At 32.7% G+C, this 17,959-nt stretch overlaps 1 protein-coding gene across 1 annotated transcript; it reads left to right on the top strand.

Annotated features, from left to right (window-relative positions):
* Window positions 1–335: 335 nt before the first annotated feature.
* On the top strand, window positions 336–7,326 carry LOC124544192 (membrane-associated progesterone receptor component 1). The gene is made up of 3 exons (XM_047122652.1): window positions 336–804; window positions 1,152–1,301; window positions 6,717–7,326. Exons 1-3 carry the CDS (start codon window positions 486–488, stop codon window positions 6,836–6,838), a joined length of 591 nt encoding a protein of 196 aa, XP_046978608.1. The 5' UTR covers window positions 336–485; the 3' UTR covers window positions 6,839–7,326.
* Window positions 7,327–17,959: the final 10,633 nt, after the last annotated feature.

The following is a 17,959-nucleotide window of genomic DNA, read 5'->3' as shown; positions in this document are numbered from 1 at the left end:
CAGATAAGTAATTTTTGACTCTTATTTGAGTAAAGATAAGAATAAATGCCAAATCTTTAATTATTTTTGGTTTAATCAAATATAACAGGGTTTTAAACTATCACCCGTTAATCTCTTTTAATGTCAATCTCGATATTTTCAAATTAGTACCTAATACTAAAAAAAAATAACTTATTTGACAATCATGTCGAAATATGATAATATGGAGTAATAAATATGATAATATTTACTTTGAATTATAATTTCTATAGAAAGCGAAAATTGCGATTATATTATCAAAATTGTTATAATTTTTTTTTTGTAATGTGTAAATGTGGTAACATTTTATAATTGTCGCATTTGTCGCTGTCTGAACGAACGCTGACGTCAGTGACTTGATTATTTTTCAGACAAAATCAACTAAGCGGCGAGCTAGTTTTATATAATTTGTACATAAATAAAATAACTAGTGTTTCATAATATAAGTTTTTTGATTGTTTGTTAAAATGGCATCGGCGCCTGAGACTAAAACGATAGAAACGGAGACTGCTACACCTAATTCTAGTTTCATATATGAAATTTTATATAGTCCGGTAAATTTGCTGTTAACTGTGATTATTGTTGTATTGGTGTATAAAATATTTAGAAGCAAGTTCGGAAAAGTGTACGTTGAACCACCGACGCCGGAGCTTCCAAAAATTAGAAAAGATATGACAGTAGCAGAACTTCGGCAATACGATGGCACACAGGCCGATGGTCGAGTTCTGGTGGCGGTAAACGGTTGGATATTCGACGTGACGCGAGGACGCCGCTTCTACGGACCCGGTGAGTGCATCTGTTTATTAATAGCGTCGACTTTGTGACTCAGTGTTTATGTATTCGTGATGTTGTGATGCATTATACATGAACCATTTTGTCACTAGCATTGGCGCAGTTGGTTAAATTATTTATTAATATAAATAATGCATATTGATGAACTGCTTCTTTATTCAAGCAATAAAATTAATTTAGGATACCTTAGGAATCTTAATGAGTTATGTAACATAATACCTTATTGAGTGCAACAAGAAATATCATAGTAAAGAAATGTATATAATATTTAGTTTTGAAAGTTATATTTTTATTGTAACCTCTATGATGTTTTTATTATTTAATGTTTACATGTGCTTTAGGTGGTCCATATGCAGTTTTTGGGGGGAAAGATGCATCACGAGGCTTAGCTACGTTCTCTGTGACATCAACAGATAAAGAGTATGATGACCTCAGTGACCTTAACTCTATGCAGATGGAATCTGTTAAGGAGTGGGAAGCTCAATTTAGAGGTGAGATTAATAACATTATAACACATAAGCCATTACGCACCATACTACTAGAATTTTAACACATTTTAGAATAAATATGATTTAATTTTATTTTTTGTTATTGGCAACATAATTGAATAGAAACAACTCAAATGAACTTTTATAAGGACATTTATACTTTATTTGTTTATTTGAATGAGTTAAATGCAAGGTAAAAAATCAAAACATTTAATGCTTTGTTTTAATGTATATATGATAATTTTGATAAAGTATCAAGTTTAATATTATACATTATCAATTTATTGTAGTATAAATACAGCGCAATATTATATAGATTGTTGTTTGTAGACCGGGCAAATAGCACATAATTAGAACCAAAATCGTGAACAGATTATGTTACTTGATAAAATGTTTGATAAAGTTTTATTTACCTGTTAAATCTTTACACTGTGCATTGGTGCACTTCAAGATAAGATAGTCGACCAAGGACTTCAACATTTTTGTACTAAATATACTTTTAAAGATATGTAACTTAACATAAGATATTTTGTCAATAGAAAATGAGCTTTGTCAATAAAATAAGATAGTGCAGATTTAGTTGTCACATATAAGGCGCTGCAGCCGATCCGTTACCGAACCGCAATGTTGTATGTATAATACACAAATATTAAACCGCTCGGAAGCCGCGTCGATATCGCGAGTAGACCGCAAATCCTGCATCACGTAGTAAACCGGATATCACAGTAGCGTAGGGTAAATGGTGCAGGTAATGGTTTGGTTACGTCTTGTATGAATCTAGACAGAATGTTAAATAAATGAATGAGTGTAGAGCTGATATGGCCCAGTGGTTGGAACGCGTGAATCTTAACCGATGATTGCGGATGCAAATCCAGGCAAGCACCAATGTATTGATGCTTAATTTGTGTTTATAATTCATCTCGTATTCATCGGTGAAGGAAAACAGCGTGAGGAAACCTGCCTGACGCCTGTGTCCAATTTCATAGAAATTCTGCCACAAGTATATTCCACCAAACCGAATTGGAACAGCGTGGTGGAATATGTTCCAAAAACCTTCTCAAAGGGAGAGGAGGCCTTAGCTATGCAGTGGGTAATTTACAGGCTGTTGATGTGAAATGAGTATAAAATTGTTAGACGTAATACCCAATTGGTTAACTGTTTGAATGTCAATAAACAACTGCCCGCAGCCACAACGCGGTTTTATTAATATTTCAGCAATCGAGTCCTTTATGAATTATATACGTAAACCTCAATCGTACAGTAGTTCTTGTTTATCGATTTCAAAGTTTGAAATAAATAAGTTTCAAACATACTTAACAGTAAACAGTGCTTAATAATACTGATATTTTTTAAAACTTGCGACCCGACCACAGCTTACAGTATTTATTGTATATAAAACTAATTGCTGTACTTATAGTGTTGTCCTGTCCGTTGCTCTTTCACGGCTATACCACTGAACTGAATTTTTGATGAAACCTGCTATGAATTTCGCTTGAACTCCAAGTAACGCAGGCTACTACTACCAACGAAACAACTGCTTTGATTGCTATCCCATTGAATTTTTTTATCGTTTGTGTACAACAAAATGGGAGTGGAGATGGCCCAGTGGTTAGAACGCGTGCATCTTAACCGATGATTACGAGTTCAAACCCCGACAAGCACCGCTGATTCATGTGCTTAATTTGTCTTTATAATTCATCTCGTGCTCAGCGGTGAAGGAAAACATCGTAAGGAAACCTGCATGTGACAAAATTTCATAGAAATTCTGCCACATGTATATTCCACCAACCCGTATTGGAACAGCGTGGTGGAATTCCAAACCTTCTCATAAGGAGGAGGAGAGGAGGCCTAAAGGCCTAAAGCCCAGCAGTGGGAATTTACAGGCTGGTGTTGTACAACAAAATAGCCGGCATTATTTTTTACCTTAACACGGGAAGTATCAAATATTTATTTAACAAAAAGTAGCGTATATAATACCTTAACTAGGTCTCAGTTTCACACATATAGTTGGATTTAAATTTTGTATTATATTTCGTGAAAGTTGAGCTGTCACGGCCAACTGCGCGTACTTTAAACATCATCCGTAAAGGTACTCGTTTTTCAACTTTTCTCATATTTTTACGAAACGCGATTTAAATAATAACTCTGAATAAGGTATTTGTACTTAATTACCTTTTTTGTCTAGAACTTTCGTGTATCACAATGTGGTAATAGCCTATTAAAATCGAATAAAGATAACAATAGTTTACATTACCTAATTGATTTGTTAATAGCTCTCTTATATTGTGCACCGGCCACTATTCTTGATTTATTTGTATATCTTTAGAGAAAAAACAAAACGTTTACTACATTACTTGTATTAACTTTTACTTTAAGTTCGTCACAAAGTTCATAACGCCTTATTTCACTAATGATATATTATCAATTTAATAGTTATTTATTTTTCTTTTATTATATTGTTATAAGTTATATATATGTATATGTATATTAAAATCAAATCATTGACAATATTTGGATAACACTCGCCAAGGGTATTAAATTATAAAACACAATTTTCCGAACCCACAAAATCAATACAGGATGTATTGGTTTTATATGATATGCATAAAATATGCTGGTTCGGTTTTTGCCCAGGGGATCGGAATTGCGATTCAACGGGTAAATGCTGCTAGCATTCTTGTTACCATTCCATGCGGTCAAGATTTGTATAGTAACTAGTGTTAGTTTATATTTGTATTTATATTTCACATTTTTCGTTTTTAATATTTCTTTTTATTCTTATGTTAAAAAGTTATTACGTTTAAAAATTACATACTTGCAGTTGAATACGTATTTCACTTGATTTCTTCTCAGTAAAATCTCCCGAAGTGGTCGAAAAGACGATGATGATTCCAAACATTTACATGTTTCCGTTTTAATTTATGTTTATCAATCTTAACCCAGTACAACTAAAAATATATAATATAGCAAGATATGCCTCGAATCTATCATAACATAAATCTACATGTCAAAGATTTATTGCCTTCATTAAAAAAACAGGTAGATAGTTGATTATATGTACGTATATCGATTTCCGACGTTCATTGAGTATATATGTATATATATATCATTCGTGGGAATGCTATTGGAGTATTCTGTGATTTATCTAAAGCATTTGATTGTGTAGAACACGAAACGCTTCTTTATAAGCTCAAATATTACAGTGTTAAACGTAAAGCTCTTGATATCATTGCTCATACTTAAGTCAAAGAATCTAGCAAGTTTTCATTAATGGAGTAAAGTCTTCTGGATCTACGTTAAAAATGGGTGTACCACAAGATTCAATTTTGGGTCCATTTTTTATTTCTAGTGTATTTGTGATATAGTGTTGTTTTCTGACGATACTTCACTTATTTTTAAGGTTGACAGGAAAAAAACTGACTATGACGATGTGAACGGTGCAGTATCATAGATACACGATTGGTGTACAGTAAATAATTTAGTTTTGAATGCTCAAAAAACAAAATGTGTAATTTTTACCCTGTAATTTTTGTAGCCGTTCTTAGGAACAGAATTGGATTCCAAACTTCAGTGGAGTCCTTATTTATCATCCCTAACAGGAAGACTCAGCTCCGTAGCATACGCGGTTAGATAAGTTAGACAAGTAAATAATGTTGATACCGCTCGTCTAGTATATTTTGGTTATTTTCACAGTATTATGTCATATGGTCATATTGAATCTGTCTTTATTTTGCAAAAGAGAGCAATCCGGTCTATTTATAATCTTGGAGCTAGAGATAAAGTATGAATACTCACTTTTGCGTCCAAGTATATTTACATCAATATTATGTATATTCACAGTAACATTGATCACTTTGATAAAATCAGTGATAATCATTGTACGTGCACTAGGAGTAAGGATAAGCTTATAACGCCAAGTTTCCGACTCCGCAAAGTCAATAAATCCTTCTTGGGGCAAGGTATCCGTTTCTATAATAAAATTCCGCAGATTTTTTTAACTTTGCCGGTTCTTCTCGGTAGAATCTACTTTCTGAACCGGTCGGTTGTAGCTTCAATTAATTGTAAAACTTGAATAAAGCTTATTTTGATTTTGATTATTATGCTTTAAGATTGACTTCTTGAATAAAGAATATTTTTATTTTGAGAAAATTTACTCATAATTACCTCACGCGTTAATTTGGTACGCGTAAGTTGTACCTCAGACAACGCAGCTCGCTACTGGTCCTTGACTGCGTGAACTATATAAGGAATACCTATGTTAAATTGTAACGTTCGCTCCATTCCGATACAATTCGTATTGTATATATAATATGTATGACAGCGGGGCTATCGCGTAATTTATTGCTGTTAATAAGTGTAATGTCTAGATAATTACTTTATTGTGTTTTGTTTTTTTATTTACCTTTTATCATTTGTTTCATTGATCCGCTTATCTAATAAAACTTGTTGTATTATTTTTTATTTGTATTGTTTTCTTACTTTAAACTGAAATTTACGTATATACAATATGTTTGTTATAAATGCAATATGTCAATAATAAATTTATTGAAAAACATTAAAATGTGCACCACGGCTTACAAGTTTCAAAGGTCAAAATTCAATTAGTACAGCCATTTATACAAACACCCGTTTCGCAGCGAACGACTTTATTCTTAAACACAAATTTGGATATTATCATACCCTTTAAAGTATTTTTTCGCGTGTTACTGTAAAAAGAACAATTTTAACAGAATTATGATTAATTGGAAAAACTGACTTCGCAAATAATAATTTATAGTATTTTATTTATAAAAGATAAAGTGTACCTTAAAAGATAGACATATGTATTTAGGACATGTGGACATTTAGACATGTAAAAAGGGGTATACAGAAAGTGTCAATACTTGCGTATGGACACTTTCTGTATAACCCTTTTTTATGTAAAATTTTCTAGTACATTCTTGTTATTTACCTCATAAAATTTAGAGAGCGATAGTAGCCATTTAACGTACGAAAACTTTTATTTTTTCATAAAACACCATTACAGTTCATCTATTTCGTCAATGAGCTACCTAGTGGTCACCATCGCCCATTGACATTAGCGCCGTAAGAAATATGAATTTATATATAATTTTTTACAACACCAATGCGCTATCAATTTCGAGAACTAATATGTTGCGTTATGTGCCAGGCTACATCTAGTTAGCTAGCTAACTCACCTTTCGAACTGGAACAACAATATATTTTTGTTTAGCGGTAGAATATGTGGCTTCTACAAAGCCCTGTCACCATGTAAATTATTATTAATTTTTTGTATGTAATAAAACATATCAATCCCATTTATATACTATTGAAGTCAAAGTTTTTTGATCTTGTCAAAGTTTTTGGAAATAAAAGTTTAACAAAAAATAATGATCAATTTTTTTCTTTGAATTTCAGAGAAATATGACCTCGTGGGTAGATTACTCAAACCTGGAGAGGAGCCGACTAACTATTCAGATGAAGAGCCAGAGGAAACCGACAATTCGACCAGCAGTCCCGACGACAAGAAGGACCAATAACTTAACGGCAGCGACTATATCGATGGGTTAACCAAACAAATGTTATTGTTATTGCAATTTGAAAATCACGCACTTACGATATTTGGAAGTAACATTCATTGATTAGCAATACAACTTAGTAGTATTACATATTATGATAAATGTTCTTCATACAAGCTGTACGTTCGTAGTTATGATACAAATGACCATTGACCGCACTAATCAAGCTCCTTCAACTTTATACAACGCGTGTCCAATAGAAAAAGTATTTTTTTTTTATTGGATACACTTATTCGGTGAAGTCTGGAAGCAATATTCTCTCTACCTCGTATGTATTCGTACCTCGCATGTAAAGCTGTTGACACGGTTGAATTACGTTAAAACAGCTTGAATTATTTCGAATTAATTCGATACAGATTCCGTTACCAGAATTACTATGAAAAACTTCTCGATGTAGCTGTAATTTTCTATCAGATGCAAATAGAAGGGTAATTATACCCTATTGAATTCTGCAATTTATTGCAAGATGTTTTCACCCTGTTCACCTGGGATGATTTTAACAACGTTACATTTGTTTGGTTAATCTAATAAGGTTCTACTTAATATTATTTTCACTGAATAAAACAAGTATTTTACACTTGTTCCGTCCTGCTACGATACAAACGGTATTTCAAAAATTGTAAAAAAAAACGAACACATTCTTATTTCAAATATTACAGATTAAATACTAATCATATTTCCTAACTAATTAATATCATACCTAAATACATATATAAAAGTATACAGTTGATTGAACAATATATTTTAATCGTATAATATCGTTTCCATAGGAAATAAAACGTCATGAAGCAGATCTTTAAGCAAATATTTTAATACGTTTGATTTAAGAGGTAAGGTACAAATTGTACATAAAAATAACATCACTTCTGTTTAAATATATGGATGGTACAAATATCGAAATAAAAACGTATTTTTGTAAAAATTCACAACTAAAATGTATTGAAAAGTACTATAGCTTCACATATAAATGGGTTTAAGTGACAAAAATCGTATGAATACAATCGAACTCGTTTAATTAAATAATTGACCTCGACCGGTAACCAATCAACGCTCGTGTGTACTGCAGGTGCATTGTTTCAAAATCGCGTTTGCGTAAGGCTCCGAACAAAATAAAAACATTCTGCCTTCTGACACGTACACTAAAATCAATTTGCTTTACGTTCGAGCTATTAACATCTCAACGCTATTTTAGGTCATTTAGAGGTTACGCTAGAATAAACAAAGATCCAAGATGTTTCACAGTAAACCTGTATTATAAACTACTAAACAAAAAGTAAAGAATAATTATATATACATTATTTCTTAGACTTCTTTTAATAGCACAATGGAATACGGTTAAAATCGAAACAATCCAAAAAAAAGCCATTATCATTATCGTTATTAAGTTACGCCATTATTTTTAAATTATAAAATGAAACATAATTGAAAATTAAATACTTTAGAACACTAAAAAGAATGGAATACACATTTATATTGTACGATTTCTTATTTAAAAAACACAAAAATCTAATCGTACTTATGATATTGCTTAATAATTATTAATAATTTTTTAATGAAATAACAATTTTTGATTTGCCGCTTTGTTCACACAGCAGGTATATTACGCTTTATTTAACATTAAAAATACATACATATATATAATTATACTCTGCCTTGTATAGACGTCGGTTGCTAAGGTTTCATGTTTAAAATACATTATGTATACAAAGTAAGATCTTTTTTAAATATGTGATATAATAACCGATAGCTGTATATATATAATTGTTAGAAAATTATTTTTACACTTTACATACAGTATACGTAATTGATGTCGTGAAAAGTAATATAAAATGAATTAATTTTGTTATTATTTTGTAAACTAACGCACCTTTAAAGATAAAACTTTTAACGATTAATAGGTGAATTTATCGTTTAGTTAATCTCTAAATTAGACCGTAAAATAGAATATAAATGAAAATAATAATGTTTTTTTTTTAATTAAATTGATGTGTATGATGCCTTAAGTCATATTTTAAGTTTACATATGTTTGTAGGTAAAAAAGTAATTTAAAGATTATTTTATTAAGTAGTATTTTTTCTTTAAAGGTGCGATAATTAATACATTAAACACCAAGTAAGACATGAGGCCTCAGTGACCATTTTAAATGAAATGTATTATACTAAAAAATGTTGTTGCAAATTTAAAATAAAAAAGAAAATTAACTATATATTATGTATACTGCGAATATGTATTTACAAATATATATAAATTGAAAGACTGAAATGGCAAATTAGGTTGATAACATCGAGGGATTTGAACAAAATTTGTTAACTGCACATTCCTAGTTCAATCGGTAAAGAAAGCTGTATCAACTAATGTAACATCTGCCTGTTGTGTTGATGCCGGCGAATTACTTGTAAACCATGTCTTAACTTGATGGGACTCTTTATTTTTCAGTCACAATATAACAGAAACATTTATTTAAAAAAGAATAATAAAATGAATACTAATATGAATTGGTATATGGTATTACCAGCATCAAAAATGATTTATATGATATTTCAACAATTTTAAGATTGTGAAATAAGTCTATAAAAAAGAGTCCTTAATAATATCAGATAAGTTAAGATATATTTTACAAAATAACTCGCGCCATGTTTCGCATTTATTGTTTTTTTTTTTCTTATATCGATTTCACATTCAGCTCACTTACAATGTTATGCAGTGGACTCCCCTCAGTATCAACGCGTGTTCTGTAACTGAGCTTAATGTTAATTCGATATTATATATAATGTTGCTGGAAATCGAATATTGAATGAACTTTATCTACCAAGATTCACACGATTAACGGTACTTAAATGGTGTTTTTATTTTTAACACTGTGGAACAACGCCTATAGACGTCACAACAATTACTTGTCTATAGCGTTGTGTGTTCTGTCCCTGAAAGTGTTAATCGTCTGATTTAAACCTGTCAAGACGTAAAAACAACAATAACAAAATGTGCATAATAAATATTTTATTGTTGATAATTAAGTTAAAAAAGCAACTCCACGGTCAGTCGTGTGATTTTTATACAATTTTGTTTTTCCCTTGAATTGTGTATAATGTATGAAGCAAATTATAGAATATTCATGAATTTGTTTTCATTATTTTGTATACAATAAGATTTGTTCAATGTTGTAGTTTGTATTTATTGTTTTTTTTTTAAGCGTTAAGATGTGTCGTGTGTAATGAGGTTGCGTTTGGGGTTATGAAAATTAACTATTGTTATTTGTAGCTATTTATATAAGCTTTGTTTTAAGTTTGGGAAACTCTCTTAATATACGTTTTTAACACTAGACGATCGCTTTTATTGGAATTAATAAATTTAATTTGAATTGATTTATTTAATTATTTTCTATCGAAACATATTTGTCATATTAAAAAAAATACAGGTTTAAGTTCTTTTTTTAAGTATCGATCTTGAAGATTATAAATAGACTTGTTTTACATATTCAGCCTGCCTGAATTTTTAATGATGGCAATATTTAAAATGTCATCTGCAGTCTGTTATTACATACAATTTAATATTTTACGAAAGAAAATAAAATACGAAGGTGTTTTATTTAAGATTTAATTTTATTTTATGGTCATGCAAATCGATACAAATATATTCGTTTTTAATAATTCTAATATTAAGTGGCTTACTTTAACCAAAATTTTATACCTTAGCTTGGCACAGCTGCTAACTTAATTAAAAATAATTTGTATCAGATTTATGTAAAAATTAAATCAGCATATATAATAATAATTGTATGTATATGACGTTGCGACAAATTATCACGTTAATATAGTTTTTTTCTTAAATCATCTGTTTTATTTTTACCATTTATTTTTAGAGGCCATTATTTTTTTAGTTTCATTTTATTTTAGAGTTGTTTTATTGTATAAACAAAATGGTAACTTTTTTAAATAATTATTATGTATTTATTATTATATCATTGTGATTTATCACAAACATGTCAGGAAGGGTTAAACAAAAGTATCACAAACCATTTTTGGTAAAAAAAATAAACAAAATCAAGAAATAATAAGAAGAATATACGTAATGTCAATATAATACAGGGTGGGCCAGAAAGGCGTACGAATTTCAAAATCGCATTACTCTTGACCGGAACGCGGGAGCGGGGTGTGGGTAGCGGGGATAGGTAGCTTGAGATAAAAGCGTATTACAAAAATGGCGATTCGTGCACTATTGCGCGGCGTCTATTTCGCTCTAACTTTAGATTACATGATTTAAACCAATGTCCAAGTGAAATGTGATCAGATCGTGGGTTAGAAAGTTTGAGTCTTCGGGTTCGACGTTAAATGAAAAACCTGCGGGACGAACAAGGACAGTAAGAGCGGAGGAGAATGTAAGCGAAGTCGTAGCGTCGGTCCGGCGCGATCCCCAGCAGTCGTCGCGAAAGAGATCAGCTGACCTCGCCATATCAAGAACATCCTTGAGGCGTATTTTGACAAAAGATCTTAAATTACACCCGTATAAGCTACAATTAGTCCAGGAATTAAAGCCAAATGACCACCATTTACGTCTTGCATTTGCCGAAACAATGTTAGAGCGTTTTCAAAGTTTAAACAATATTCTCTTTTCGGATGAAGCTCATTTCCATTTGTGTGGATTTGTCAATAAACAAAATTGTCGATATTGGGCCGAAGAAAATCCCCAATTAAAACATCAAAGACATTTGCATTCGCTTAAAGTTACAGTTTGGGCTGCCATGTCGGCTCAAGGAATCATCGGACCCCATTTCTTCGAAAATGAGCGAGGCCATACAGTACCAGTAAATTCCGATCGCTACACAGCAATGTGTGAGTGCTGCATATAGAGGATATTGCCCATAATCGCCACGCTGGGCAGGCGTGTTGGCGATCGCAGAACGTAGCTACTCGCACCGGTGACGCTGCTGCCCGTCATCGGCCTGTGGTATTTAGCTACGTTTATTTTGATGGTTATACCGCCATCATTCGGTCGCCAGAGCCTCGTTTGCTAGTTGGCAGGATGCACCACGGGCAGGCTCATCTCAGACTCTGCGATTTGGTAGAAACAACCTTGAAGACGAGGTGAATAGAAGAATTCAGCTAGGTTGGGCTGCGTTTGGAAAATTACGTCGAACCTTTACATCGTCGATCCCACAGTGCCTTAAGACGAAAGTCTTCAACCAGTGCGTCCTACCCGTCATGACATACGGAGCCGAAACGTGGACACTCACGGTAAGGCTGGTCCACCAGTTTAAAGTCGCTCAGCGTGCTATGGAAAGGGCTATGCTCGGCGTTTCTCTGCGGGATCGCATCAGAAATGAGGCGATCCGCCAGAGAACCAAAGTCATCGCCATAGCCCACCGGATTAGTAAGCTGAAGTGGCAGTGGGCTGGCCATATTTGCCGCAGAACCGATAACCGTTGGGGGAAACGTGTTCTAGAGTGGAGACCGCGTCTCGGCAAACGTAGTGTAGGACGTCCTCGGGCACGGTGGAGTGACGACTTACGCAAGACGGCTGGCAGGAGCTGGATGCGAGTAGCCCAAGAACGATCTCAGTGTCGTGCAATTGGAGAGGCCTATGTCCAGCAGTGGACGGAAATGGGCTGATGGATTGGATTGGATTGGACACAGCAATGCTACGTAACTTTTTCTTTCCCCAACTGCATAATTTTGAAGCTTACAACAGTAGAACCTGGTTTCAAAAAGATGGGGCGACATCCCATACATCTAATGAGTCTTTGGCAGTCGTTAACGAAGTGTTTAATGGAAAACTGATATCGCGTCGAGGGGACATTCCGTGGCCTCCCCGGAGCCCAGATCTCACGCCACTGGACTTTTTTCTCTGGGGATACCTGAAGAGTCGCGTTTATGCTAATAAACCGACGACGATTGCCCAGCTCAAAGAAAACATTCGCGAGGAAATATCCGCTATCCCACGAGCGATGTGCCAGAAAGTTTTCACAAATTTGAGGAATAGATTGGAAGAGTGTAAACGTGATGAGGGCAAACACCTAAATGATGTTATCTTTAAAAAATAAAATTCCCATTTGTTCTTTTTATAATAAATATATTTTTTATTTCCTGAGCTTGGTATTTTTTTTTATATGATGTTTTCTTATCCGCTTAACTTTATGGCCCACCTGTATAAATACTGTTTCTCCACGGTATCGGCACTGAAGCTAATGATTTTTCTAGAGGATTGTTTCTTACGATATTTATTCGTATAACATTATAGTTAATTATATAAGTGACAAGGTTAAACTGAGCAGCGAAGTTGAAGACCTTGGGGTTCAAGTCAAAATTGTTTTTATTCATTGGCTTTATTTTGTTTTACAGAGAATGTAGTATACCTACTACTGACACTAACATAATAAATAGTTGTTGGTTGAGTTGATGGAACAGTATTTCTATGTCCGTCTGCAGATCTAAATGAAAAAAAATTAAAAACGCTGTATAAACAAAATTAGTGTTGGACCATACGTTCCGCGATTCTCCCCTATGTACAAATAAAAAACTTTTACCACATACAAAGTATTAGTATAGGTTACTTTAAGATGTTAAGGTATCATTATCATTATCAGTGTTTCCTTCCAATGAAAACAAATAAGATAAAACTCATTACGTACCTGTATTGAGTTTTATAGTTACTGTCAAATTAAACCAAAAATTTACGACTTATACTGGGATTTGGGTGACAGTATTCCGAATGGGATTTAGTCGATCCCCATATGGCTTAAATTGGTTTTGGGCATTTTAAATGAACAAACAAGAATACGGCTTTCTAAAAAAACTTCCTGTTTCTGACTAAACACCACAACTTTATTGCAGTATGTAAATCTTGTAATTTACTTTATTTATATACATATGTATGTTTGTCAAAACAAGTTAATTTCCGCATGCAATTATTATTATTAAAACTCTAACTCGAATAATCTGTTAAATTTATTCAGTGAATATGAATAGCTTAAAAGATTTAATAACGCACCATGCCGCATAAACACTGAGGAAGTTTACTTTAGTTTCAGTTTAGTATATTTTTTTATGTAATTGCCAATACGCAATTCAAACCAGCATAAAAAAATGTTATAAAAAATATATGTTTTGGATAGGTATATTTTTGAATAGATGTGCATTTTCTACATAATTAGTTATCTAGGTAATTAGGCACCTTCGTGTTTATCTCACCGATCTTATCCAGTCAAATTAATTTGCCTATAATTTGTGATTATAATTCAACTTATTATTCTACGGTAATGAATTCTTATACGAGCAGGGCTGAATTATAGAGCAGCAAATTTATGGCTTACTATATGCTGCTTGTAAGTATATTTTTTTACTTTTATATGTAAATAAAGACCATTTAAGCACATGAATCAGCGGTGCTTGTCTGGGTTTGAACCCGCAAACATCGGTTAAGATGCACGCGTTCTAACCATTGGGCCATCTCTGCTAAATGGTCTTTATAATTCATCTCGGGCTCAGCGGTGAAGGAAAACATCGTGAGGAAACCTGCATGTGACAAATTTCATAGAAATTCTGCCACATGTGTATTCCACCAACCCGCATTGGAACAGCGTGGTGGAATATGTTCCAAACCTTCTCCTTAAAGGGAGAGGAGGCCTTTAGCCCAGCAGTGGGATATTACAGGCTGTTGTTGTATGTAAATAATCGTCTTAAACATTAAAGATAAAAATAATTTAAAAATTGAATCGCAAATTATTATGTGTTAGGTTTTTCTAACAAAAACAAACAACGTCTATATTATCAGATGATTATGTAAGAGAGCGATGGAAGAGCAACATTGGCGCTTGCTCGTTCTCGCACTATATTTACATTCGTAAAGAGGTATTTATTTTGACTTACTCAGAGCGCGTCTCTCAACACCGTCCTCGATGGTCGTATGATATTATTACGTCAATTCTACATACTCATAATCACCTTATTCCTCTGTCCTGTGCTTCATTATCATGACTAGAAAAGTACCCTTTCTTACGAACTTAGTACTTTTGTTGGTGCTAATAGACTATACAGAGACCCCCGGCCAATTAATTACTCAAGCTAGGTGTTAGGAACCTACCAAGGGCTCAGAGTAGAAAGGAAACGTTTGACGATGTGTTACTATCACTATAAATTTATTGTTTTTTTTTTTTTTTTTATTTGCTAATTCACTATCTACGTGAATATTATAAGATAGTTACCCGGTATAGATCCGCCTCATACATACCCTTCTAGCGTACCTTTAAATATACTAGTAGATACAACCATAGACTATTCCAATGGAAGTACGAATTGTATGAACAAACCTTTGATTTATGCATTTCATAAAATTTGCTTATAACTCGGCAAATATTGAGCACTATTAAGTATTATTGATTATAAAACTACATGATTACACTTGATTACGAGTAGGCAAAATTAAAGCGGAACTGATTTCCAAAATTTCGATAACCTTCGTTAATTTTTCGCAAATTCATAGTGAATATCATAAATAAATCTAGCTCTCAACCGATAACATCTCGTTAATTTGCTGCCAAATGTTTATTTAGCTTTTTTCCTGTTATGCTTGGAATATAATATACTTGAGCTACTAAAGTAATCAAAGACAGTAACGTTTAGACACAGACAATTGGACGTTTTTAAATTATTTAATTTATTCCTACTAGAAAACTTTCTCATACATCAACATTAAACTGATCATTAAGTTGACTGTTCGTTAAAACTAATCAATAGTACCTACCTCAATTTTAGGAAGCGGTCGATATAACATTAATTCAACCCCAATAGCGTGCCAGCTTAAGGAAACTGTGTTGTCGTGTACGCAGTATGTAACGAAGTCAGTTATTCTCATGAATAACTTCGCTCGACCGGAGAGAGAGATCAGGATCACACCATTAAGCATATTTTGATAATTGGAACTATGCAACTGCTGACTAAAAATATATATGAATATTGTTCAGTAGGTGTAGGTGTTCATTCCCTATATCTATACATCGAAGTACAATGAAATAGTATTCAATCTAAAAAACAACAAACGAGAAGGCTCATATAGGTTATCTGTGTACCTATTATTGAGTGCTATTAAGAAATGTATTTTGCACAAGGTATTCTTATCTGACAGTTAAGTACCACTACCATAAGCGGACTTTTAATAGCCTTAACCTTCGTATAGATAGGTATCTACGTATTTTGCACGAGTCATTATGACAGATTTAAATAACAAAACGACAAATATAGATAACCTTGAAAAAGAAGAGCATTGATAAGATAAACACCTTTTTTAGATTACTACGACGTTTTATAAACTTAAGTAACTATCATTATTGTTTTTAGTTCCGGCTTACTACTTTTGTCATTACTAGTAATGTTTAGAACTTTAAAACATTTATTAGATAAGATATTCAGATAAAGGTGTATCAGAAAATTTAAAAAAATGGTGTGATTTTTTTTTGGTAAAAAGCGAATTTTATGAAAGTTTTATGTTATTTTCGCTTAAAATTCAGGTGTATACATGTGTAAGTACATACATAATACATTGACAGAGAAAAAGAAGACAGTGCGGGACAGAGTTCGAGAGGAATAAATTAAAAATCAAAATTGAAGCGGAATAAGCGAAACTAGCCAAAATAAAACTAATAGGAATTAAATATTAGGGATATAATTAATTAATAACACAGAATGGTTGATCCGGCATCTGTGTAGCTTTACTTTTGCTTTTTAAGTATTTGCATATTATGTGGCTATTATTGAGGTTTATTATTGTCTTTTATCATCCCATTTACAAGAGTTTTTTAAGGGCAGATGCTGATTAGATATGTGGGTAATACTTGGTAGTAGGGATTTTTGCAAGCTCACTTCTGCTGGTACCATCCATTCAATAGTTATCTTTTATGTTGTGTTCCAGTTTGATGCGAGGTAAAATAAGGAAGAGGGAAGGTGAGCGAGTCAGTCAGTGTAATACACAAAATACATTCAAAAAGTGCTTAGACCTCTTCTTCACATACTGTACATATTTATAACTGGCGACCCGCCGCGGCATCGCACAGTAGAAACTTCTAAAATTAATTATCAGAGATTCTTAACTAAGCATATTGGTCTTTGTATTATATAAAAAAACACTCCTTCGTTGCGTCATATAAAAGATCTAAGCATACATAGGGACAAACAGCGGTAAGCGTCTTTGTTTTATGCTCTGTAATGATGACTTATCACTATTTTTTTCTCGAATAAAAACCTTTTGAAAAAAATTAATTAATTCATCACTCATGATGATTCACTGAAAAAGACATTTTGAAAATAGGCAGAATTTTGGAAATAAAATTACGTTATAGTTATTCAAGAAATATCTGTAGTGCATACTTTATCAGGGCTATGAGCAAATCTCATGGAAAACGTGATTGTTTACCTTTATTCTTCCAATTGGAATAGTGTATAGGTAGATATAGGTATGCATTAATAATTGTGTTGTATAATAAAATAAAATAAAATTCTTGGCAACACCTGATATTTAACAATTATCTACTGTGTTTTAATTACGTCGGCTAATAATTATTATATTAAATTGTTTCCTACTTACTTAGCAAGTTTCAAGCACTGTTACTCTGATAAGGTGACTTATATCAATATCGGAACCGATAGTAAGTACCTATATGTATCTATTATTTATAAATATATTTATTGCTTGTTTACATGAGCAGCGGTAACCGCGGAAGGTAATCGTTAATGACCTGTTACAAAAAATACTGAAACGAACACTACGTGTTCAGATCTGAACAATCTCCTCAGATCTTATACAATATTTATTCGAGTTTATAATGTAATGATAATAAACATCGAGAAACCTGTAACTTGTGGGTGATATGTGTAGGGTATATTGCGAACTATTAATCCATAGTCAAGTATTGTTATGGAATAAGTTCCTAACTTCTCCTAAGATAAGAGAAAGCCTATGATTTTTTCAAAGTAACATTTGATCGATATTCAATCCTATCCGTTACCGAATTTCCGCGTATAATTGGAATAAAATAACTCATAATAAACCTAGCGATCCCGCTTCCTATTGTTTGATGATATTGACAACAGCAG

Source organism: Vanessa cardui, chromosome 4, assembly GCF_905220365.1.
Source record: "Vanessa cardui chromosome 4, ilVanCard2.1, whole genome shotgun sequence".
NCBI classification, from domain to species: domain Eukaryota; kingdom Metazoa; phylum Arthropoda; class Insecta; order Lepidoptera; family Nymphalidae; genus Vanessa; species Vanessa cardui.
The sequence above is the reverse complement of the archived record's forward strand: the minus strand, read 5'-3'. Positions and strand labels throughout refer to the sequence as shown.